This window comes from Capricornis sumatraensis, chromosome 9 (assembly GCF_032405125.1).
Source record: "Capricornis sumatraensis isolate serow.1 chromosome 9, serow.2, whole genome shotgun sequence".
Classification (NCBI taxonomy): Eukaryota; Metazoa; Chordata; class Mammalia; order Artiodactyla; family Bovidae; genus Capricornis; species Capricornis sumatraensis.
Genome location: NC_091077.1, coordinates 64430352 through 64457473, shown reverse-complemented (window position 1 = coordinate 64457473; position 27122 = coordinate 64430352). Strand labels below are relative to the sequence as shown.

General features: G+C 42.8%; 1 protein-coding gene across 6 annotated transcripts in view; it reads right to left on the bottom strand.

Annotated features, from left to right (window-relative positions):
• Positions 1–26782, bottom strand: part of GRIA1 (glutamate ionotropic receptor AMPA type subunit 1) — a 349422-nt gene extending 322640 nt beyond the window's left edge. For 4 of the 6 annotated variants that reach the window (XM_068981166.1, XM_068981165.1, XM_068981167.1 and 1 more), the window contains exons 1-2: positions 26701–26782; positions 23548–23685 (exon numbers count right to left, since the gene is read on the bottom strand). In XM_068981166.1, coding sequence (XP_068837267.1) covers positions 23548–23685; positions 26701–26782 — 220 coding nt within the window. Of the gene's footprint in view, positions 1–23547; positions 23686–25299; positions 25343–26700 lie in introns of those variants that run through there. The other 2 variants (XM_068981171.1, XM_068981169.1) reach the window with 1 other exon arrangement.
• Positions 26783–27122: the final 340 nt, after the last annotated feature.

The following is a 27122-nucleotide window of genomic DNA, read 5'->3' as shown; positions in this document are numbered from 1 at the left end:
AAATATATCTCCTAGGGCTCCCTGGAAAATTTCATCCAAATCTTCAAACTCATCCTGTTAACTCTTTCATGGATTCTCTTTTGGCTATTTCACCCATTCTCATCTATGGTCCTGGATAATTTATGTTTACAGTGCCCCCTGGACCTATTGACTTGTGGTAAAGGCAATATTAAACTTGAATCAAACAGACATCTTATCAAAGAACGAAAGCTGAAGAGTACATTTTAGAATCTGTCTAGTTACAAATGTTTTTTAAAAGTCAGTATTTTTTTTAATAGTTTACTTATTTTGAGCTGTGATGGGCCGTCATTACTGTGATCCGGCTTTCTCCAGTAGTGGTGAGTGGGAGCTGTTGTTCATTGTATTCGGGCTGCTTCTTGTGGTGGCTTCTCTTGCTGTGGAGCGTGGTTATGGCACGTGGGCTCAGTAGTTGTGGCACATGGGCTTAGATGTCCCATGGTATGTGGGATCTTTGCAGACCAGGGATTGAACCCATGTCCCCTGCATTGGCAGGCAGATTCTCAACAACTAGACCACCAGAGAAAGTCTCTGTCCGGTTCTTATGAATCCTCTGTTTTATCCTAAAATTCACTTTCCCATAGCCGTTCCTTTCTCAAACATCTTAGTCACCATTGCCCTATATTTCCCTCCAGCAGCAACTAGCTTTATATTTAAAGCCTTTTGCCTTCTCATTCCCAAATAAGTACAAGACCAGTTTTAAATTTTATTTTATTTTATTATGTTAAGGCAGCTGACTCCAAGACCTGGAGAACTAAAAGGAATCATCTTGGCAGATGGTAAAAGGAAACAAGTGGCAAAGTGGCTCTATTTTGGGGTTTTGTTGTTGCTGTCATTTTCAGATCAAAGAAGCCTTAGATCTAGATAGTTCGAACTAAATTACAAAATCCCCTCCACAGTGTTTTTTATTCTCCATGCCCCTCATTTCAACAAGAACCTTATATTTCTGATGAAGACTCTGGAGGGCATTTCCAGAGAAACTTGTCATCACAAACAATTAAATTGAACAATAATAGCTCCCATCTATTGGATACTTACTTGCCAGTCCTATACTAAGCACTTTCCAAATTTGTCTCCTTTAACCCTTAGAACTCTAAGAGGCATGTATTATAACTGCCACTTTACAAAATAAGAAACTAAGGCTTTGAGAGGTGAAATCACTTGTAAAGATCATAAAGATTCAAAATTAGGAAGCAGCTTTCAAAATCCTTTCTATTAACCATTATATTATTTCTTGAACATTTCTCTCAGGCAGTTGGGTTGTAAATACAAGTAATTTTGTTTGCCCACCGTCAAAGAGCTCAGAGTCTTAGTAGTGGATATGAACTTCCCCCACAAAAGGTAGGAAGTCAAAAGGGCCAATAAAAGCATTAAAAAAAGGGGGGAGCTTGTAAAGTAAAGGATGGAGAGCTCAGTTACATCAGTGACAAAGAAAGAATGAGACACAGTTTCATAGAACAGTGGTAATATCTGAGAAGCACCTTGAAAAGTAGGTCTGTTTTTTTATCTGATACTTTACTTTCAGTTCATCACTCAGTCCTGTTGCTAATCACCTTCAAAATAGATTTCAAAGCTAGCCCTTCTGTCTCCACTGTCACCCAGTGGAGCGACGTCACCATCATCTGTCACATACCCTATTGCAGGAGCCTCTTAGCTGGCCCCCCTTGAGTTTCTTCTGTGGTGCGTTGGGTTACTGTGATAGAATGACACACACGATCCCTTTGCCATGTGACTCTGTAGTCCCCGTGAGAATGCAGAGTGGATTTCTCTACTCCATGAGTGTTAGGTTAGGTCTAATGCCTTTCTTTAGCCATTGGAAAATCAGAAGACACAACACAAGAAGAGGCTTTAAATATGTGTGTGTGCTTAGTCACTCAGTCGTGTCCAGCTCTTTGCAACCCCATGGACTGTAGCCCACTGACTCCTCTGTCCTTGGGATTCTCCAGGCAAGAACACTGGAGTGGGTTGGTGTGCCCTCCTCCAGGGATCTGCCTGACCCAGGAATTAAGCCTTCTGGCTCACTTATGTCTACTGCATTGGCAGGCAGGTTCTTTACCACTAGCAACCACCCGGGAAGCCAGTGACTATCATTTAAAGATATAAATCAGATTGCCCACTCCTAAACTTAAGCCTCATTAGTGATTTTTGGTGGTGGTGGTGGTTTAGTTGATAAGTCGTGTCTGACTCTTGCAATCCCATGGACTATAGCCTGTCAGGCTCCTCTGTCCATGGGATTGTCCAGGCAAGAATATTGGAGTGGGTTGACATTTCCTTCTCCTGGGCCAGGAATCGAACCCGGGTCTCCTGCGTTGCAGGCAGATGACTTACCAACTGAGCTCTGAGGGGAGTGATTTTTATTGTATTGCAAATCAGTCTCAGTTCTTCAGTTGAGATTAATTTACAATATGATCAATTCTTTGTTCAGTACGCTTTAGCTTCCCTGGCCTTCTCTGGGTACTTTGAATATACAATCTTCAGTTCAGTTCAGTTCACTGGCTCAGTATTGTCCAATACTTTGGAACCCCATGGACTGTAGTATGCCAGGCTTCCCTGTCCATCACCAACCCCCAGAGCTTGCTCAAACTCATGTCCATGGAGTCGGTGATGCCCTCCAACCATCTCATCCTCTGTCATGCCCTTCTCTTCCTGCCTTCAATCTTTCCCAGCATCAGGGTCTTTTCCAATGAGTCAGTTCTTCACATCAGGTGGCCAAAGTGTTGGAGCTTCAGCTTACTCCCACTTTAAAGCCTTTACACTTGCTATTCTTTTTGTCTAGAGAGTTACAAAGTCCAGATCTAAACGGTTCAATATGGTAGCCATTAACCACCTGTGGCTACTTAAATTTAAAGGAATTAAAATAGAATAACATTAAAGATTTAGTTCCTCCTTCATACTAACCACATTTTGAAAGTTCAATAGGCACAGTCACTCGTGGCTACTGTATAGCATAGATTCGGAATCTCTCTTATCATTGCAGAAAGTTATGCTGGTCATAACAAGGCTCAGTAAAACATCACCTCCTTGGAGCAGCCTACCATTCATTTAAGTAGTTTTCTAGCCTAATCTGTGTTCCATGACTGTTTAGCTCTATCTGTAGCTACTGCTGCTGTTTGAGTCATGCCCACTTGCCATTTAACAATACTTTGAAATCATTATATTTGTTTGTTTGTTCACCAGAATACAGAACTGGAGAGCACAGGGCCTTTGTTGATTTTGTTCTCTGCTACATCCCTGGGGTCTAATAAAGAGGCATTTTTAGTTGATGGAGTACATCAGTGAAATATTAACACATTGTTTATTTATTGGTGGTGAGGACTGTTCCAGGCAGAAGCAGAAGCATGAACCAAAGAAAGCAGGGAGAGACTGAGAGGCATGTTCCTGGCAACAATGGGTAACCTCCTTTGGCTGGAATACAGAGTGTGTTGGGTTGGATGTGTCTCAAAAATACTTTCTTGAGACTGAGATCATATTATTGAGAGACTCATATTCTGGGCTAAGTCTGAACTTCAGATAAGATGGGAGACATTGACAGTTTGTTTAAGACAGAAATTTCATGATTAGAAATAGTCATCAAGAAATTGATCCACCCATTGTGTGGCAAGTGGATTATAACATGGAAAGACTAGTCAGAAGGCTCAAGATAGAATGCAGTGAAGAGAGAAAAGAATGAGAACAGATTCAAGATCATATGTGTGTGTGTAGGTCAGTTTCTGATGCTTTGTGACCCCATGGACTATAGCCTACCAGGCTCCTCTGTCCATGGGATTTCCCAGGCAAGAATACTGGAGTGGGTAGCCATTCTCTTCTCCAGGGGATCTTCCCAACCCAGGGATCGAACCCAGGTCTCCTGCATTGCAGGTGGATTCTTTACTGTCAGCCATCAGAGAGGCCCTCAAGAATCATAATGGTGGTGAAATCAACAGATTATAGTATTGGATGCAGAAGATGACAGAGCCTGAGGAATCAAACCAGATGACATATTGAAAGGGGGGGAGTGATTCAACATAAATAAAGTGAGGGATAAGCAGAGCGTTTGGCAGGAAACATGTCCAGTTCTGCTTTTTTCTAAGTTCAACCCCAAATGCAGAAGCTAGCGTCTTGGGGAAAGGGTAGACACTGGGGAGAAAAGGGGAGCAGAAGGGGTCACAGAGAGCCTCAGTCGTGGTGATGAAGAGACTGTAGCATCACAAAGTGAAGGATTCTTAGGGAGAGGTGTGAAGATCCTCTCTTCAAATCTTAGGCTACAAGAAGTAAAGATATAATATTTGTGGAAGCGATATCTATCATAAACCTATAGAAACTGGTTCATTAGAATGGTTAGAGTGGAAACCATATTGTAAGATATTCAGAATGATCTTGGAGTAAGGAAGAAGAGGTAGGAAGTGCAGCCAAAGTAATTTTATCAAAGCTAATAAGCTACTCAGATTCTAGACTCCACATTTAGCCTTATGAGCTTCCCATTCCCGCTACCCACCGTGGCACCCCCCCACCCCCACCCCTCAGCTCCTGCTTGTCTGTGTCTGGGGTGCAGATTAAATGGAGACTGCATCAGATGTTCTCTGTGCTCCCTTGCAGCTCTGACATCTCTGTGGGCTTTACCAGATGGGTGAGGGATGGGTGGAGCTTATCCAGCTTGCTCAGGAGATAGAAACTCTGCCCTAATTAACCACCTCAATTAACAAATGGAGTGTGGCACAGAGCTAAGATGAAGTTCTTTGATTTAACATTTCCTTCACACATAATTTAAGTCTCAGAATTCTTACATTTTATAATCACAGATTTGGAAGGAGATCTAGAAGCTGCCTAGTTCACTTCCCTCCTCTATGAAAGAGTGAATATATGTACACAGGCACACACACACATCTCCTGCCATCCTTAGGAGCAACAGAAGCAGCTCTTGGCTATTCTGGAGCCAAGACAGGTCAGTCAGTCAGTTTAGTCGCTCAGTCGTGTCCGACTCTGCGACTCCATGGATTGCAGCACGCCAGGCCTCCCTGTCCATCACCAACTCCCGTAGTTTACCCAAACTCATGTGCATCGAGTTGGTGATGCCATCCAGCCATCTCATCCTCTGTCGCTCCCTTCTCCTCCTGCTTTCAATCTTTCCCAGAATCAGGGTCTTTTCAAGTGAGTCAGTTCTTCGCATGAGGTGGCCTAAGTATTGGACCAGTTTCAGTTTCAGCATCAGTCCTCCCAATGAACACCCAGGACTGGTCTCCTTTAGGATGGACAGGTTGGATCTCCTTGCAGTCCAAGGGCCTCTCAAGAGTCTTCTCCAACACCACAGTTCAAAAGCATCAATTCTTTGGTGCTCAGCTTTCTTCACAGTCCAACTCTCACATCCATATATGGCTATTGGAAAAACCATAGCCTTGACTAGACGGACCTTTGTTGGCAAAGTAATGTCTCTGCTTTTGAATATGCTATCTAGGTTGGTCATAACTTTTCTTCCAAGGAGGAAGTGTCTTTTTATTTCATGGCTGCAGTCACCATCTGCAGTGATTTTGGACCCCCCCCCCCAAATAAAATCAGCCACTGTTTCCACTGTTTCCCCATCTATTTGCCATGAATTGATGGGACCAGATATGCAGGTCAGGAAACAACAGTTAGAACTGGTCATGGAACAACAGACTGGTTCCAAACAGGAAAAGGAGTACGCCAAGGCTGTGTATTGTCAGCCTGCTTATTTAACTTATATGCAGAGTACATCAGGAGAAACACTGGGCTGGAAGAAGCACAAGCTGGAATCAAGACTGCCAGCAGAAATATCAATAACCTCAGATATGCAGATGATACCACCCTTATGGCAGAAAGTGAAGAGGAACTAAAAAGCCTCTTGATGGAAGTGAAAGAGGAGAGTGAAAAAGTTGGCTTAAAGCTCAACACTCAGAAAACGAAGATCATGGCATCTGGTCCCATCACTTCATGGGCAATAGATGGGGAAACAGTGGAAACAGTGTCACACTTTATTTTGGGGGGCTCCAAAACCACTGCAGATGGTGACTGCAGCCATGGAATTAAAAGACACTTACTCCTTGGAAGAAAAGTTATGACCAACCTAGATAGCATATTCAAAAGCAGAGACTTACTTTGCCAACAAAGGTCCATCTAGTCAAGGCTATGGTTTTCCCAGTGGTCATGTAGGGATGTGAGAGTTGGACTGTGAAGAAAGCTGAGTGCCAAAGAATTGATGCTTTTGAACTGTGGTGTTGGAGAAGACTCTTGAGAGTCCCTTGGACCACAAGGAGATCCAACCAGTCCATTCTAAAGGAGACCAGCCCTGGGTGTTCTTTGGAAGGAATGATGCTAAAGCTGAAACTCTAATACTTTGGCCACCTCATGCAAAGAGTTGACTTATTGGAAAAGACTCTGATGCTGGGAGGGATTGGGGGCAGGAAGAGAAGGGGACGACAGAGGATGAGATGGCTGGATGGCATCACCAACTCGATGGATGTGAGTTTGAGTAAACTCTGGGAGTTGGTGATGGACAGGGATGCCTGGAGTGCTGCAATTCATGGGGTCGCAAAGAGTCAGACCCGACTGAGCGACTGAACTGAACTGAACTGATGGGACCAGATGCTGTGATCTTAATTTTCTGAATGTTGAGCTGTAAGCCAACTTAATGCTATCAGCTCTCTGTTAGGAATGCCCTAGGAAGTCTTACCTCTGTCTCTGCTATGCTCCATGGCTTCCATGTCCTGGGGCTGTCTTGCCTTGGCAGCAAGCACATCTTTGTCAGCTTTTGACTTGCACATGCAACTTGGTGCAAGCAAGCCAGCATACGCTCTTGGACAACCTGCCCTAGGAGTGACCTGACTTGGCAAGGAATTTTTTCAGAGCCCCTCCTTCTCTCTTGCCTAGAGCGAGATGCTTAATCTCACTTTCCCATGTGGCTGTGTTTTTACATCCCACAGAGATTCATGCACCTGTCTGGCTCCTTTCCAATTTTCAAATTTGAAGTTACATATCACCTTCTTGGGGAAGTCTTCCTTGACCACTTAATCCAAAGTAGGTGTTTTCTTCTACAATAGTTATTTGCCACTACATCCTGTTTTCTCAATGACCATAGATATAATCTCTATTACTAGCTTTTATTTGTAAATGTTATTTATTTCCTATATCTCTATAGAATATGAGCTTTGTGGGAACCAAGACTATATCTTTCACTCTTCATTGTTCCTTCAGTACCTAGCAAAGTGTGGAACATATAGTGGTTGCTTGTATTGGTCAGCTATTGCTGCATAACAAACAACCCCATTTTCAATGGTATATAACAATGAGTATTTAGTATTATGAGTCTGCCAGCCAGTTGAGATGACTTTCCTTCAGACTTCAGTGTGTAGGTTGACTGTAGCACCTGTTTTTTGCATTTATCTTTCTTCTGGGAGCAGATGGTTCTCTAGAACATGTTCTTTCAATGACTTCTGCTTGAAACATGCAAACATCCCTTTTTCCAAGGCAAGTCACATGACCAAATATAGCATTAGTGGAACCAGAGATATACTCTTCCCAAGGAGTTTGGAGAAGAAATGATTACCAAATAAACACTTATTTCTACCATGATGCTCCATAAATATCAATGGCTGAAAGACCAGTTGACTTTTCTATCTAAACCGTTTTTCAGTCGTTAGAATCCTGTGTTTTATCCGCATTCATTTTAGAATTTCAGTCCATGGTGAATCCACAGTCTTAAGTGGAGAAAAAAAAATACCACTCTGTTTTCCTTGAACAAGAACTAACTTAAGATCTCTGTCTGTTTAACAGAGGTTAAAACCTCCTTCATTTCTTCCTGGCTGTTTCTATCCCCCATCTTGAGGCATAGGGAAGGCTTCATTCCTGCCAAAAACTAGAAGAGATAGAACCAATTAGAAGAACTTACCATCTGGTGGTGTGGGCTTATCAGAATTGTAGCCAAGACTCCAACAGGAACTGTTAAAGGGTTTGTGCACAATAGCTTGGGTGTCTGAGTAGAGCAGAGAATGTCTTGATCACTCAGAGAGAGTATGGCTAACCTCAAGATCACCAGATAAGTTAGGGCTCCTGACAGCACTCATTCTATCAGTGAGTGGTGTGGAGGGACACCCCCAGCCATACACATGTGGGCTTCCTGAAACTGCTCCATGAACAAGGGTTTGCTCTTAGGCTCAGCAGGGATTAGCAGAGAGTCCTCATAGCTTTGACTAACCCATGAGTCTGCTTGGATTTCAAACTTGTTGCCTGCACTGGCCTTGATCTTGCCATTCTAACCACCATCCCTTGTATGTGCCTCTCTCATTGGTGGTTCTTTTCTGTTTTACCATGTTGACCCTTGGTCTAGCTCCATCTACTCTGAATTTTCCCTTCTGAAGACACGTGCCATAGGAGGACACCTGTGTGTGTGTGTGTGTGTGTGTGTGTGTGTGTGTGTGTGTGTGCATGTGTGTGCATGTGTGTGTGTTTTGTCTACTGAGTATCTAATGTTCATTGTTCTGGTAACAGCATCCTAACTTCCTTTGGAGGAATTACTCCTCCCTTATGTCCATGTAGTTTGGAAAGGCTGAAGGAATCCAACAGTCCACTTGGTTCTTCTTACCACCCCAAGATCTAAGAAGTCATGTGAATAATCTTAGAACAATCTGAAGAATGGAATTGTTTCCTTAATTTCTTTTTCTACTTTCTCATTATTAGTGTATAGGAATGCAAGGGATTTCTGTGTGTTGATTTTATATCCTGCAACTTTTATTCACCATTGCAACAAAAAGAATAAAATACTTAGGAATATATCTACCCAAAGAAACTAAAGACCTATATATAGAAAACTATAAAACACTGATGAAAGAAATCAAAGAGGACACTAATAGATGGAGAAATATACCATGTTCATGGGTCGGAAGAATCAATATAGTGAAAATGAGTATACTACCCAAAGCAATTTACAAATTCAACGCAATCAAAAAAAAAAAAAAATTCAACGCAATCCCTATCAAGCTACCAGCCATATTTTTCACAGAACTAGAACAAATAATTTCAAGATTTGTATGGAAATACAAAAAACCTCCAATAGCCAAAGCAATCTTGAGAAAGAAGAATGGAACTGGAGGAATCAACTTGCCTGACTTCAGGTTCTACTACAAAGCCACAGTCATCAAAACAGTATGGTACTAGCACAAAGACAGACATATAGATCAATGGAACAAAATAGAAAGCCGAGAGATAAATCCACACACATATGGACACCTTATCTTTGACAAAGGAGGCAAGAATATACAATGGAGTAAAGACAATCTCTTTAACAAGTGGTGCTGGGAAAACTGGTCAACCACTTGTAAAAGAATGAAACTAGATCACTTTCTAACACCGCACACAAAAATAAACTCAAAATGGATTAAAGATCTAAATGTAAGACCAGAAACTATAAAACTCCTAGAGGAGAACATAGGCAAAACACTCTCTGACATAAATCACAGAAGGATCCTCTATGATCCACCTCCCAGAATTCTGGAAATAAAAGCAAAAATAAACAAATGGGATCTAATTAAAATTAAAAGCTTCTGCACAACAAAGGAAAATATATGCAAGGTGAAAAGACAGCCTTCTGAATGGGAGAAAATAATAGCAAATGAAGCAACTGACAAACAACTAATCTCAAAAATATACAAGCAACTTATGCAGCTCAATTCCAGAAAAATAAACGACCCAATCAAAAAATGGGCCAAAGAACTAAATAGACATTTCTCCAAAGAAGACATACGGATGGCTAACAAACACATGAAAAGATGCTCAACATCACTCATTATCAGAGAAATGCAAATCAAAACCACAATGAGGTACCACTTCACACCAGTCAGAATGGCTGTGATCCAAAAATCTGCAAGCAATAAATGCTGGAGAGGGTGTGGAGAAAAGGGAACCCTCCTACACTGTTGGTGGGAATGCAAACTAGTACAGCCACTATGGAGAACAGTGTGGAGATTCCTTAAAAAATTGCAAATAGAACTACCTTATGACCCAGCAATCCCACTGCTGGGCATACACACCGAGGAAACCAGAATTGAAAGAGACACATGTACCCCAATGTTCATCACAGCACTGTTTATAATAGCCAGGACATGGAAACAACCTAGATGTCCATCAGCAGATGAATGGATAAGAAAGCTTTGGTACATGTACACAATGGAGTATTACTCAGCCGTTAAAAAGAATTCATTTGAATCAGTTCTGATGAGATGGATGAAACTGGAGCCGATTATACAGAGTGAAGTAAGCCAGAAAGAAAAACACCAATACAGTATACTAACACATATATATGGAATTTAGAAAGATGGCAATGACGACCCTGTATGCAAGACAGGAAAAAAGACACAGCGGTGTATAACGGACTTTTGGACTCAGAGGGAGAGGGAGAGGGTGGGATGATTTTGGAGAATGGCATTCTATCATGTATACTATCATGTAAGAATTGAATCGCCAGTCTATGTCTGACGCAGGATACAGCATGCTTGGGGCTGGTGCATGGGGATGACCCACAGAGATGTTATGGGGAGGGAGGTGGGAGGGGGTTTCATGTTTGGGAACACATGTAAGAATTAAAGATTTTAAAATTAAATAAAAAAAATTAATTAAAAAAAAAAAAAAGAACAACCTGAAGAATGTAAATTGCTGGCCAATGTGCCATGTTCAGAAATGAGCATATGTCCTAATTTTTATTCAGTGACATCAGATCTAGGACTTCTGTGGAACAGAGGGCAAAAAAGAAGTTCCCTTTCCACTGGATTTTGAGATGGACAGGTGTAGGCTGGCTGTATACTGGGAACTGTCACCTGAGTGTAAAGTCAATTAGAGAAAAGCAAAGCCCCAAATCTAGAGGGTTTCTCTCTGTCCTGATGTTGTCATTCAAGCTCCTGCATCTAGCTGAAATCAAAACTCTCCAGTTCTCTACCGCTTGCCACCAAAAGAGTCGTGACTACTCACTGCCCAAATGGGGTTGCGTAATTTCTTAAGCCAAATACGCTATGTTAATAGATTAAACACCTAGTTAATTATATTACACTGTGTTTGCCTAGCACTTCTGATTTTTCCAAGCTGCTTAATGTAAGTAATGTCATTTTCCCAATAGCCTTGAGAATATATTATTATCAACTCCTTATTACACATCTAGGAACTAAACTGGACACAAAAACTTCTCAAGGTCATACAAAGCAATGTCAAAGTTGGCATTGAACAAGTTATTTCAATTCCTGTATATGCCATTGTATTAAATCTCATTGGAAATTGTCCCACTGATTCTCTAATGCTCTTAAAATCAGAATGATACATACAAACAGCTAAACTTTTATTGGGATGATCATCATAGCATTATTTTTAGAAAAAAAAACATTTGGGAATAAACTAGGTATTCAATAAAAGGAGATAGATGAAATAAATTACTGGCTAATAAAATGGCTTTTTAAAAAAACTTAGTGGAACACATGTTATTTTCAACATTACACATTCATTTTAATGTCTTCTAAAAAGTAAGCCATAATATAAATATATTCTTAATTTTTAGATTTTTTTTATTGGAATATAATTGCTTTACAATATTGTGTTAGTGTCTGCTGTACAAAAAGTGAATCAACTATATGTATACATCTATATCCTCTTGAGTCTCTCTCCCACCCCTCTAGTTCTTAATTTATAAATTGACACATTCAGAAAAAGATGGGAAGTTTATCCTTAGTACTGTAATTATACAGATTTTATTGTGTTTGGTGTGTCTGTCCATGTGGTTTCTATAATACACACAATTACTTTTGTACACAAAATAAAAGCTATTCTCAAAAAATTCCTTTCCATTCTAGAGATTCCATGTAATGTCATTAGCCTCCAGCTCCCTCATTAACCCTGGTTTTGCCTGCATCCTCTGGGATCCAGAGCTCTGGTGACCTTGGGCTTCCCTGTGCCTGCAGGACAGCAAGCTGTCTTACAGAAAAGTCACGGGACTGGCTGGATATAGAAAGATTTCTGGTAACCTCTGTGCTCTGCACATTCTGACCCCAGCTGGCACAGAGCTGTGTTCCCTTGAAGGTACGCAGGACTGTGTGGCATAAGCAGCAGGCATGGACATCAGGAGAGGAAGGGGGCTGCTGCCACAGAAACGAAGCTGCAGCATCCAAAAGGGTCTGAGTAGACACAGCATAGAGTGAAATGAAGAAAGCACTCCCAGCCCAGCCGCACATGTCTAGGGACGGAACCAGAAACCCAGGCCATTGCCTCACTCACTCCCCTGAGAACTCTGCTTCCTCATCTGTGAAAAGGGGAGGAAAAAAGTATCTACCGCTCAGCATCTTATGGAGTGGGAAGTTGATTTGAAATCAACCATCATTTACTCCTTCTCAAAATAGCCATGCATCACTGCTATAATTATTACCTTCATTTGAAAGAAACTGATGTTCAAAAAAGAGAACTGACGTGCCCAAGCAGGGCATCCATGGCAGAGCCAGGCCTTGAACCTGAAATCCATTGTTTAGAAAATGGAGCCTCATACCTTACTTACACAGTTGGTAAAGCATCTGCCCACAGTGTGGGAGAGACCTGGGTTCAACTCCTGGGGTGGGAAGTTCCCTTGGAGAAGGAAATGGCAGCCGACTCAAGTATTCTTGCCTGGAGAATCCCATGGACAGAGGAGCCTGGCAGGATACAGTTCATGGGATCACTAGAGTCAGACATGACCTAGTGCTATTTTTATGTATATATACCTTACTTAGGACCCTGACTGACAACAATCCAGTAGAAACTGGAGTGAAATTTTGATTGGACTTTTCATCCCCCACTTTCAGCTACATAGCTATAATAGCCTTCCAAAGGAATTTACAACGCTGAAACTCTCAAAACTCATTGTAGCAAAGTGCTACCCTGTAAACAGTAATAATGCAGCCTTATTTTCATCCCTGCCATTGATGTTACATAATATCCAGTTTCCCTGGTGGCTCAAATGATAAAGCATCTGCCTGCAATATAGGAGACCCAGGTTTGACCTATGGGTTGAGAAGATTCTGTGGAGAAATGAGAATGTGGAGAGGAGAATGGCAACCCACTTCAGTATTCTTGCCTAGACAGAGGATTCCATGGACAGAGGAGCCTGGTGGGCCACAGTAAGTGAGGTTACAAAGGGTCAGACACAATTGAGTGGCTAACACTTTCACTTTTTTCTCAATATACAGCTGTACATTCATGCACTCATTCATTTCAGTAGCACCACCACACACTGTTCTCTGGTAGAGTCTGTCATGGGAAGCTAAAAAAACAAAGTCACTGCCCCCAAGTTGCTTAGTCCAGCCGGGCAGATAAAATAAGGGTCCAGGTAACTAAAACTCAGGGTTAAATTTGACATCTGCTGTGAGGAAGACACAAAGAGCCACAGGGCAGAGAAGAGGGGTACATGGGTGGATTAGGAGGGTCCCAGTGGCACTCGTGGTAAAGAACCTGCCTGCCAATGCAAGAGACATGAGAGACACCTCCAGTTTGCCCCCTGGGTCAGGAAGATCCCCTGGAGGAGGGCATAGCAGCCCACTTCAGTATTCTTACCTGGAGAATCCCATGGACAGAGGAGCCTAGAGGCCACAGTCCACTGGGTCACAGAGTCAGACACGACTGAAGCAGCTTATCATGCATGGTATAAGAACTAGGATGCACCAGAAGGACAGAATTTTGACAAGGGGATGTGCGAGGAGGAATTTGTAGGTGGAGGAAACAGTATGAGTTTGAGGACCATTGAACTGCCTGGTTTGAGTGGAGAGCAGGATTCAGTGTCATTTAGCCTTCCCTGTTGATAATACTAAGTGGAGTTCTAGATGAGTCTTTGCCTCTGCACACACACTCACCAGATTTCCTGGCCCTCTGCTGAATCAGCTTAATCTCCAAGAGTACATCACAGACACACCACAGAGTCAGCCCTATGCCCAGCCTTTTCCCCGCTGTCCGTCCCCATCCCTCTGCCCATCTGCGAGACTCCACCCCAAGTTGGGGATAGGAGTAAAGGAACAATAGTTGCTGCTGCATTAGCAAAAAGTCTCCAGGGAGCACGAAAGTGGTCAAGTGTTCTGGAGCCTCTGATTCCCAGTGAGAAAACAGATCTGAACATGGCATTCCTCTGCTTGGAACCCTTCAGTAGGTTTCCCCAGCTCCTGGGCTAAAGATCAAAATCCATAACAGGGCACACCAAGCCTGACTTGGGCCACCCTCTCCAGCCCCACACTTCCCACATCCCTTTCCCCCCACCAGTCCTCTGCCCAGAATGCTTCTAGAATATTCCTCCTGTTTTCAGCACCACATTGCTGAAAGCGCTCAGTTTTCAGCTCAGACGCCTATTCATCTCTCTGCCCAATGCTGGTTCGTTTGTAACGTGCTTCCATCGAATCATGGCCTTTCTTTCACATATTTATTTGTATGATTAGTTTACGAATAGCTGTGTCCCTTACTAGCCAGTAAGCTCCATGAGCATGGGGTTGCCTTCTGTTCTTGTTCACAGTAGTAAGCACTCCATAAATACCTGTTGAATTTAAACTTTTTATTTTATATTGGAGTATAGTTGATTTCTAGTTGCTTCCCTGATGGCTCAGAAGGTAAAGCGTCTGCCTGCAGTGCGGGAGGTCTGGGTTCGATCCCTGGGTTGGGAAGATCCCCTGGAGAAGGAAATGGCAACCCACCCTAGTACTCTTGCCTGGAAAATTCCATGGACTGAGGAGCCTGGTAGGCTACAGTCCATGGGGCCGCAAAGAGTCGGACACGACTGAGCGACTTCATGTTTGTTTGTTCATAGTTGATTAACAATGTTGTGATAATTTTTACCTAAAGTTTTTACAGCAGAGTTCTTCAGTTATACACATACATATATCAATTCTCTTCAAGTTCTTTTCCCATTTAAGTTGTTATATAATATTGAGCAGAGTTGGCAGTGCAATACAGTAGGTCCTTGTTTATTATCCATTTTATCCAAGAGATAAAGTCCATTTTAAATGTAGCATATCTGTTGAATATTGAATGAATGCACCTGAGGCCCACGTTTGGCTTAATATACCTGTTTTATATGTACAAATGTAGCCTGACTGTGCAACTTGGTAGAAAAGGCTTGGAGCTTTTCTCAGAGTCTCAATTTGTTTAGTGAGCCTCCATCCAACTAAAGGCTGGTACAAAAGCATCTTATTTTAATTTATCGCTGGAGTTTTCTGTTCACTCTTATCATAGAAATACAGCCCAAGAAGGACTCTTAGATGTCATAAAGCTTGGGAGTGGTCCTCTGCGTCATTTACACATGAATGATCCAAGGACATAGTCTGGCATTTGAGCCCATGTCTGTAAGTTTCAATCCAATATACTTTACAGTGGTTGAACTTGGTGTGTGTGTGTGTATGTATATGTATGTGTGTGTATCTTCCTATTTTCCCGTCTACATTCTACCTGCCCTTCTAAATTCAATTCAAATGTACTCGTTTTATGAAACCTGGTCTGATTCCTTCAACTGGATGTTTTCCTTCCCTCCTCTGATCATGTGTGTGTGTGTGTGTATGTGTGAGAGAGAGAGAGAGAGAGAGAGAGAGAGAGAGAGAGGGAGTGCTGAGAACCTCTCCAATATATCAGTTTTTTTGTGCATGCCTATTTTCTCTGAGCTCCTTAAGGGGAGAATCAATGCCTAATGCATTTTATTTTCCCCAGTTCCGCAAATGGATTTTATCTTGTATATCAACTGCAACTCTGAGCAATTTGTAGTAGCTGCTTGGAATGCTCCGGCGAGAGGGAATTTAAGGCTATGTCTAGATTCAATGGAAAAAAATTCTGTAATCAATAAATGCAGTCTACAAGGGTATGAAAGGGGGCCATAGTGGTACATATACTCCATGCGGGGGGGGGCGGGGGGCAATAATAAAAGAGCTTTGAAGGAATGCATAGACAAATAAACAAACCTTAGTTTTCCAAATGTCCTATGTAACTACTTTCTCTTGAGCATCCAAGAAAATAGTAATGTCACCCTTCTCAACCGAAGTCTTCAAACTAATCAGAGGAAGTGATGTTCATAAACACGTTTCTGAACAAAAAAATTACAATCATCAATGTTATCAAGAGTCACCCACAGATAGTGTTGGGGCCCATGTATCTCAAAGTGAGGGCATAGATAAAGATGGAGAAACCAAGCAATGAAGACATCTGCCATGTAACTGAGTGTATATACAAGAGACAAAATCCAAACTCTCTACCTCGCAAAACAAACACCACAACAACTCTCTACCCTGATTGCAAAACAATCATATACGGTAGTGGTAGAGATGAGGGGAGGAGAATTATTGTGACTTTACTCACTCAAAAATGTTCCTCTCATGACACTCTGAAGATCTGCTCCTCCCTTAAATGCCTACCCCGCTTCCACCTCCCCCAATACTCATTCTTTATCCACAGCCACCCGCCTCTGCCTTGGAAGTCTTCGCACTTAATCCTAAATCATGAGCTTCACTTCTTTTTGGCACGTCTTGTGTTGGGCTTTTTTCCTGCCATTTCAGTTTTTTATGTCCTCGATCTTACAAGGGTGAAAGGTCACTGAGTTTTGGAGTCTGCAAACCTGGCTTCACATATTAGCTTAGAGTCTTATATTCACTGTGTAATATGGAGAAGACACAATCATTTTCACTGTCAGCAGCATTATCTATAAAATGGGAATAATAGCCTCTCAAGATTATTATAAAGTGTAAATAAGATGACATGTATGAAGTCTCTGTTACGTGATGGGTCTTCAAAATAATCTTTGTTTACCATCCCACTGGTCCTCCATTTTTAAAATTACTACATGAAAGCCAGTTGTTTGCTTTTTGGCTGTATTTTACAGCTTATGAGATCTTAGTTCCCTGATCAGGGATCGAACTGGAGCCTCCTGCAGTGGAAGCATGGAGTCTTAACCACTGGACTGCCAAGGAATTCCCTAGACCAATCTTTTGAAAGCAAGAGTTACATATCTTTTGTGCCCTCTACTGTTTATTGCAGACTGAGGAATAGATATTATTAAAATAAAATAATAAAATGGCAGATGCTGAAGGATATTAATCAGGTGTATGTAAGCACATTGGCCTGCTTACAGTTCCAGCCGAGTAACGTGATTTTGTTATACTGGTCACATGTCTGATAGGAGCAGGCAGGACTTTGGTAAACTTGAGAGATTATGCCTTATACTTAAATCAGGCAGCATTTCTCAGCTCAAGACCATAGGAGCTGAGCAGGAATGTGGGTCCAGAGTTGTCTGATGCCCCGGGTTTTTTTCAGAGCAGCCAGCAATGTGGATTTTTATGCCAAAGTTTGAAAAGAATGGTGCAAGTCAAGCAAAACAAGCCCCTGGACTTTCAGTTTGCAGCTCTGAAAAAGATGAGGGATGCTTCAGCAAGAACTAAGAAGGCATGTGTCTGCTGCCAGTGCCTAACGTCTTGTAAGAATGCCCTTGGGCTTCCTAAGTAGATCCACATCAGAGGGAGATGCTCTGCAAATAGGCACACTGACCTCAACCTGATTGTCATGTCGTCTTCCAGCATCTATGCTGTGTGATTCTTTGATTCTTGGAAACATTTGTTCATTTGTGTCAGTCCTGTGCCAGGTGTTCTCAGCCACACCAAACAATATCTATACATGGTCTTTCTGAATAGCAATTCACATTCTGGTGGTAGACTGACCTATAAACACACAACACCGGCAACATTGCAGGACAAATCAGCTGGGACTTAAAAACTCAATGCTTCCAGGAGCCACGCAGGTGAAGACAAGGAGAGTAGTGGGCTGTTTAAGAAAGAAGCCATCCAGGTCGGATACTCCCATTCTAGTCAAGTGGGGCTACATAGACCCAGGGTCCAGTGTGGCCAAATGGTTTAAAATTTCAAAGAGAGCTAAGACGTCCACTTTTCAGTGTGCAGTTCCATGCTTCTTAAACACTTTGCTGACGGTGGCTTATGGATGGCCATTGGATGACCCCTTCTGCAGAGTTTGATAACTGGCCAATGAGAGGCCAGCATGGAGTACCACAGGAGGTCAGAGCAGGTGAAGAACTAGGTCAAGAGTTCTCTTTGGCATATGCTGTTCCTCCTGCCCGAGACACACTTATCTCGCCTCTTTCTGCTCCCCGCCCTTGACCTCCTCGAATGTTTCTGCTTATCATTGAAACTCAGTTGAACCACCAGCCTCTGAGAGGCTGACCCCACTTCTCAAAGCATCTCCTGATCCTCCATGCTAATGGATGCTGTAACGTTTGAGTGAGTGAGTGAGTGAAAGTTGCTCAGTTGTGTCCAACTCTTTGTGACCTCATGGACTCTACAGTCCATGGAATTCTCTAGGCCAGAATACTCAAGTGGTTAGCCTTTCCCTTCTCCAGGGGTTCTTCCCAACCCAGGGATCGAACCCAGGTCTCCTGCATTGTAGGCGGATTCTTTACAGCTGAGCCACAACGAAGCCCATGAATACTGGAGTGGGTAGCCTATCCCTTCCCCAGGGTTTCTTCCTGACCCAGGAATCAAACCATGGTCTCCTGCATTGCAGGTGGATTTCTACCACCTGAGCTATAACATTTACATTACATTTTAATTTTCTCTTTACGGCAGAGTTGATTTCACTGGGAATAAAGTCCTGCCAGGCAAGGAACATGTCTTAATTTTGTCTGCATTTCAAGTACTTAACACCATGCCTGGGCTTGGTTAAGGGCTCAAAAAATGCTTGTTAATGGAATGCAAGACTTTTAAAAGAATTTCTCCAAGTGTGATTGCCATACTGACTGCTACCATATCTCCCCAGGGCTATCTCTTGAATATTTTGATTCAGAAAGTCTAGAGTCTGCCCCTGAGTCTTGCTTTAAACAAGCTCCCTGGGTGAATTTTTTGTGCACAGGATCTCTCAGCTAATCTGTAACTGTCTCCCCCCACAGGAAAAGAGACTGTGTCTTCTTTGTTGGTCATGGTGTTCCTACCACCTGACACAGAGCTGAGCATACAGTGTAAATTCAGTGTATTTGCTGAACAAGTAAATGGATGGATAAATGAAAATTAAGACTTCAGTTGCAACAGTGCTCAGAACTTCCTTGGTGGTCCAGTGGCTAAGACTTTGTGCTCCCAGTGCAGGGGGCCTGGGTTCGATCCCTGGTCAGGGAACTGGATCCCACATTCAGCAATGAAGAGTTTGAATACCGCAACTAAAGATCCTGCATGCTGTGACTAAGACCGGTGCAGCCAAATAAATACATAAATATTAAAAATCATTGCAACAATGCTCCTCCGAAATCTAATGGAAACCCCAGCTAGTATTTCATTTGCCCCTTTATTTATAGTTATAAAGACACTAATATAGGCTGAATAGCTGGTCCATAACTACCATCTCTATGGACAGACTCCTCAACTCCTGCCCTTGTGAGACTGGAAGAGTACTCAGTGTGCGTGCATGCTAAGCTGCTTCAGTTGTGTTCAACTCTTTGTGACCCTGTGGATTGTAGCTCACCAGGTACCACCTGGGAGGTCCAACAGACTACTCAGAGGAGATCCTAAAGCATTTGGGTTGCCAATTCAGTGACTTTACCCCTTAATGATGGCAGAGAAGGAGAGCAGGAAAGATGGGATGCAAAGAAGACGTAGAACTCTCTTCTTGGCTGGAGGTATTAGCTATATTTTCTCCTGCACCCCCTACTCTAAGCACCATTCTGCCTATTTAAGCAGGCTCCTGTTGCTAATACACCTAGCAGGAATAGTTCCTGTTACGCTTCCTCTCCTTTCCCTTCTCCACCCTCTGGTGGAGGGATCATGAATAGCAAAACGTATAGGAAAACAATCAAATGACCGGAAAAACGGTGAAAAAATAAAGATTTGGTTATTTTCTGCAGGTAAGACTGGGATAGTTACTTTAAGGTTAACTACTAGTCCAGATATCAAAAAGCACATGAAATTAAACCCGAATATCATGGTGTTTTTTTTTTCCTGTTTTCAATAAATTATTAGTTAAGGCATTGTACCTAAAACCTCTCTGCTCCTTTCAATATTTTTCACTCAATCCAAACTGGGATATAAGTCAGTTTTCCTAGACTAGTGAACCACAGTGAGCACAGCCCCAGAGGGTTTCCTAATCTCATATGATAATTAACAGAGAATCTTCCAGGCAGGCTGGGAATTACAATGTCACCAAGACCACCCCAGTTGCCTAGTACTCTCTCAGTTCCCGTAACTAAAGAGAAGAAACTAAAGGTCTAAGAACAAAATAGCATTACTGTTTCTCAGGCAATCCCCTGAGCAGTGTCCCCACTGAACTGCAAACCACCGAGAACAAAAATCTTTTATCGTCTCTGTTTTTCCAATAACCGTATCCGTTCATAACATTTAAAGAATGACCAAATTCATAGAAACCTATGCTCTGGTATTTGGCAGGAATCAAGTTGAAGAACCCAGATCTACTCTATTCAGGTTCACTAACCACAGTGGATAACACCCTGATCACATTTCAATCCTCTCAGTAAATGGACAGCAACCCTATTAGAGATCGTCTTAGGTAGTTAAGATAACAGTATAGAAGCATCACTTTTTGCCTTAGAACATTCCTCCATTTATTATCTTGTCCTGTCGGTCAACATCTTGACAATAGAATACCAGTTAACATCTCTTTCCACCAAGCTCTGCTGGAGACAGTTCTCAGCAGTGTGAGTGAATACACATGCCAGCCGTTGCTTCTTCCAGATTCCCTAAGCTTGTAGTCCTTCTAGAGAAATGGACCCCTTGGAGAGAATGACGAAAGCTATGGAGCCTCTGTCCAGGGAACAGATAAGCATAGGCACATACATGAGAAAGGCATGCATGGTCTCTGGCGGTTCCTAGAGACACTGATGGCCACACCTAAGTCTTCCCCTTAAAGATTCTCCTTTAATCCATATTGAAAGAAATGAAGGTTGTCTAATAACCAAATACCTACTCAATATTATTTTTGCTTTCCAGGGAGATGGTTTCACAGAACTACAATTCACCAATTAAACTTCAGCTCTTTTTCAAGGATAATGAGTAACACAGCTGACAAGATTTTTAACTTCAGCATTACCAAAATGTAGAATTGCTGTTTTATTTGTTCAGTAGGTCACTCCTATGCAAAACCGTAGCTACAATTTGAAGCTTTTTAAAGTTTCCTCCTTAGGGGCTTTATCAGGTCACTGCTTGTAAAGAGTCTGAATGCTCCCTTTTGTTTCTTGGGTAATCTCAGTAAAATTGATCTAGTTACCATGGGATCTGTGTATCTATCACAGTGCCCAGGAACAAGGACCTGGGGCTCACAAGGCCACCATTTACTTTTTAGGTGACCCTGAGCAAGTTGTATAACCTGTTGCAGCCTTAGTTTCAACTTCTCTAAAAGGAAGATATTAATAACATAGAGCACTGTAGGGATCCTGTGAGGATTAAATAAAATAACTTAAATAAACCAACACATGAAAAGTGACTAGTGCATTACTGGGCCATAGTAGATGCTCAATAAATGTAATGAAGGTTATTATAATTGTCCATAAAATAGTTGTTGGCACACCATAAGTCCTCAGTAAATGGGATCTGAAATAATGATAATTTTTTTGATTGAAGTATTGTTGCTTTACAATGCTTCAGGTGTACAGCAAAGTGATTCATATATATACACATACACACACACATATATATATATACACTTCATGTGTATGTGTGATCAGTTACTTAGTCAGGTCTGACTCTTTGCAACCCCATGGACTGTAGCCCACCAGGCTCCTCTGTCCATGGGATCTTCCCAGCGTCTCCTGTGTCTCCTGCATTAGCAGGCAGCTTCTTTACCACTGAGCCACCAGGAAAGCTGTATATGGGAAGCTGTATATATATACTTTTCCAGATTCTTTCCCATTATAGGTTAATACGAGACACTGAATATAGTTCCCTGGGCTATACAGTAGATCCTGGTTGCTTATCCATTTTATGTATGGTCTTGTGTATCTGTTAATCCCAAACTCCTAATATACCCCCCAACCCCCACTTTCCCCTTTGGTAACCATAAGTTTGTTTTCCATGTCTGTAGGTCTATTTCTGTTTTCTAAATAAGTTCATTTATATAATTTATTTAGATTCCACATATAGGTGATATCATATGATTGTCTTCCTCTGACTTCACTTAATGTGATAATCTCTAGGTCCTTCCATGTTGCTGCCAATGGCATTCTTTCATTCTTCTTTATGGCTGGGTAATTAAAGTAATTATAATAATAATTCCAGTTGTTGGATTAATAATTAAAATTCTTGAAATCTGCATATACATTATCTTTTGAGTATTCTTAGGAATAGGGAGAATGCTGAATTCTCTGTTTGAGCCTTCAAGGCATGTTCAGTTCAAATTACTGAGAGCTTGTCAAGAGGGGAACCATGGCAAAGAGACGGAGGGAATATGGTACATGCCTTCTGCCATCCACAGCTCAGCAGAAGCAACCGAGGCCACAGTGGCACCCAGAGCCTACAGTGCCAATTTAATCCAGTTTCAAGTTGTTCTTGCCCATTCAGTTTATACTTCTATGCCATCAATTCCCATGTGAGCTTAATCCCTGGAGGGAAAATGTCGCTACTGATTAAATTTTGTGCTTTCAGCTGTCTTAAAATGGCAGTCATGCCACCATACAGGTTTCCTTTTCACCCGGTAGTCAAGAAAAACTCAGAATGGTGTTTGTTGCCCGCATTTTGTAATACATTCAGTTCAGATGGCTGAAATTCGTCTCTCCTTTCTCCTACTTGGGCTTCCCTGGTGGCTCAGAGGGTAAAGCATCTGCTTGCAATGCAGGAGACCTGGGTTCAATGCCAGGGTGGGGAAGATCCCCTGGAGAAGGAAATGGCAACCCACTCCAGTATTCTTGCCTGGAGATCCCATGGACAGAAGAGTCTGGTAGGCTACAGTCCACAGGGTCACCAAGAGTCAGACAGGACTGAACGACTTCACTGTCACTTTCTCCTTCTTGAGGTCACCTCTGTTCTTTTTTGTGCTCAAATGCCACCCCAAAACTATGTAAGCCATCAGTCACTTCAAAACACTTTGGAAATAATGTAGGCTTCAGATTTTAAAATAATTATCGGTCCTTTCTAAAAATGGAAAACTAAATAGACACCTCAGGTATCCTTTCTTATCTAGCGGCCTTTTCTTTTAACTGTGCACAGGAAGGACGTAAGTATTGTAAACCACATTCTCCAAGTCAAAACTTTTCATTCTACGCCTCTCAGAAGTCTCCTATGTATGAAACTCTCAAGTAAACCAGAAAACCTCTGCGAGTTTAGGGGAGATGCAGTCAACCCCAGTATCCATCAGGCTGGCATTCAGAGTTAGCAGACAGCGAGAATGCAAACCTATTCCATGAAGCACTGCAGGATCTCAAATATCAATGAACAGAATCACTCACAAGGCCCTGGACAGTTTTCTTGGAGTGCTTTCTCTTAAGACAAGGGATGACAACTCAACGTTTTGGCGACACCACCTCCCTTTAATGGTCGATCGCAGAAAGAATTCTCAGAAATAGAAGCATTTACTTACATCTGTAGGTCATCTCAAAGCTGTCGCTGATGTTCACAATATCAATCTGGGGGAGCAACTTTGGGGGCTCTGTGAGTTGTGACAAAGCAAATCTAAAAGCAGCATGTTCCTGTGACTGCTGGTTTGGAAATAATCCCCCTGCAAAGAAAGAAAATGCAACATGGTATCTGGGCTAGAGATAAGTTTGATTCCTCAACAGCCCACCCCAGATGGGCCCATTTCTTCTCCCCAGGTCAGAGTCACTAGTTGTTGCCTGATTCTGGGGATCAGAATTCACTTGGACTCAACTGGATCCTGGGACTTCAACTTCTACAGGTGAGCTTTTATTGATGAAGCCTCTAATTGTCTGTCATTCTGCCCAAAGATTTGATTGTTCACCCCTCAACTCAGTTCAGGTCAGAGAAAACAGAATTGTGGAGTTTCTCTTCTCCCTCTCGCTCAAGCAAACCGCTTAAGCAGCCTATGCTCTTGTGCGCACATAAACCCTAGCCGTGTCTAGTTTTTCCTGTATCAGACCCAGTTCTCATTAGAGAGCCATACAGGCAGTAGTATTAATGCGTGTTACAGAGTGAACTCTAGCCCTGGGGTCCTGTGAGCTTCTCTTGCGCTGTAACCCTTTCTTTGACTTTGACCCTTGTAGTCTTTGACCTGGCAAGACCTGTCTGCCAGCCCTCTACAGTTTATTCATTTCCTCTGAAAAACTCTTGATTATCTGCACAGAGTGTTCGCTGGTTCTTTCATCACTCATGATCCCAGGAGTGACTTGTTACATAAGGGGTTGCCATTGTGTGTATTTGCATGGTAACACCTTGGACTTGGAAGATGTGGGGGCTCAGGAATGTCCAGAGGATGCTAGCATTCTATTCTAGCAAAAAGCAGAACCAGAGGTGCCTGGTGGGGCTCCTGTTCCAAGCAACATGAGTACACACCTTACCTTCGTATTTACTGTCGACATGTAAATAAATTAAAATGTGTTTCTATGAACTGAAATCAGCAGTTTCCAGAGACTGAACTATAGTGAGTGTTTACATAGAAGTTAATCTGAGATTCCTCAGAAATCCCAATCCCAATATGATGCATTTGTAACTTCCTATACAGTAGATGTGTGTTTGTTTTTAACAACCAGTAAATAAACTGTAAGGCTTTTGTTATAGATAGTGCAAGTAGAATGAAGTACTGTCTGGTGACAGTATATTTTCAGTGTGTGTTCCATAACTTAACAGTTCAACCTTTTATGTGAAAATAAAAACAATGGTTCAACCATTTGAAATCAAATTTGGGCTAAATATCACAAAAAATCTGCAGAGATACATAAATAAGCATACCACAGATATGTACACAAAACATCTCGTGCATTTATACATCCATGGCAATATACACAGATGCACTTGGAGAAAGCAAGTACACATATCTGAAGACAAGTATTTCCAATCAGCAAAGTATGGGTAAGACATAAGTACCAGCATAAAGAATGCCACTCGTAAGAGCAAATGATTTACCCATGGTCATATGCCTCCATTTTAAAGAGTAAAAACAAAACACTCCTTTTTGATTCCGATGCTCCACCCCCCCCCCACCCCGCAAGATGACCACACCCCAAACACTTCCCAGTCTCCCTCCTCCCCTGCAATGAATGAAGGAGAGTGAGTGGGGGTGGGGAGGTAGGTGGCTATAGGCTGGGCTGCAAGAGAAGTGTCTCCGGAGGCAGGAAGTTTTGTTTTGCGTCTAAGGCACTAATACACATACACAGACACACTTCAGGATATAGCTTAACAGGTGTCAGAAAACAAAGCAAGTTGCTCTGTGGCTATTGGAGCTACCCTCAGAGCCAGCCCGCTGGAGAGGCCAAAAGAGTACAGTAGCAAATGTGTGCCCAACAAAAGACCACCTTCAACACATGGCCCCACAAACACACATGCTCACAAAGAACACAAACTCCTAGGAACAGGAACTGTCCCTAGTGGAGCCCTGCCTCTATCTGGAGAGAGTAAACCACCCAGACCCAGCAAGATGCCTTCAAGCAAAGCAGTTTGCTGGATTCCGGGACACAAACAGCCCTGAGATGCTGGTCATACTGAATTCCCGAGCCCTTGTGGACGCGCGTCATTATTGGTGTTACTGCTCCTGTTTGTTTGTCTTTCACCCGTTATTACTGGGAGAAGCAGTATCTATCCGCTGTCCCATAAATTCAGGGAGGGTGGGGGTCCTCTTTGAGAAGCATGACAACAAGGAAGGGGAAGTGGGGAACAAGAAAAGCATGCGGCATCACGTTGAAACCTGCCTCCAAGTTGTGAGGCTGGAGCTCAGTGATGGGGAAGCTAAGAGGAGGGGAGGGGGACGTGTGTGTGTGTGTGTGTGTGTGTGTGTAAAAGGCAGACCATCTCGTGGACAGAAAATCCAAGAGGAGTGGGCGATTGAGGGAGTAGGGGGAGGAAAACAGGCTAGGAAGTTCCAGAATCGGAGGAGCGGGAACCCCCAGCCCAGCATGGCAAACAGCAGACAGAGGCAGCTAGGAGAGTCCAGAGTGGGAGAGAGAGCCCCCTTCGCCTGGGGTTGGGGGTGGCTTTTTAGGATTATTTTAGTGGATGCAATGAACCCAGCATCCTTCACTCCTTCTTTTAGAGGGTCTCTTTCCCCTCCCCCAGAGGAAAAATCACTGCCTCTCTCAAATATAAATGTGTATATTTAATACATAATCATACACATAAATACACACACCACTCATATGTATATAAATAAATGAAATGAGGCACCATCTACCAAGCCATGGAGTTAACTCTTTAAACACCTACCACCTCTTTCCTTGTTAGAGCCTGATTTTTTTTTTTTCTCCAAAGCAGTGGTTCCTCCATTTCACATGCTTATGCCTAGAGTGTGAGTGGTGTGTGAGGACCTGTGTGTGTGTATGTGTCTGTGTGTGTGAGAGAGAGAGACAGAGACAGAGCACACTTTGCTTCTCTGCCCCATATCCCATCCAGAGAAGCCCCCTCCCCACACCATCGCCCAAGCCTTCACATCTCTGCTGGACAGCTTGGGGTAAGATAGCCCAGCACAACAGCCCATAGTGGGGGTGGGGGAGGACACAAACCCCCTCCCCCTCAAAGAACTGGCCAGACCCATGAAGTCCCACCCCAGGCTGCCCCCCTCACTCACCGATCTGGATATTGTTGGGGAAATTGGCACCTACTACCGCGCCCAGGAAACCGGTGCAGAAGAAGGCAAGAATGTGCTGCATATTCCTTTTTGCATTGGCGAAAAAGAAGCCCAGGTCCAGTCATAGATTTGGTGTTCCCCCCGTCCCTTTATTCCTCTCTCTCTTCTGCCGATTCTTTTCCTCCTGCCGCTCCTTCCGTCCTCGCTTGCTTCCTGCCTGCCTTCTGCGAGGTTTGTCTGTTTCCCTTGGAATCCAAGCGAGCGCTTAAACTGCAGCGTTAACACCAACTGACAGCCAGATTAACTGAGCACGGAAAAGAGAAGCCTGTCCTCCTGCGAGCTGAGCGCAGCTCCCCCTCTGCTCTGCTCTGCTCTCTCCTCGCCGCCTGCCTCTCGCTCCCTCCCTTGCTCCCTCGCTCTCC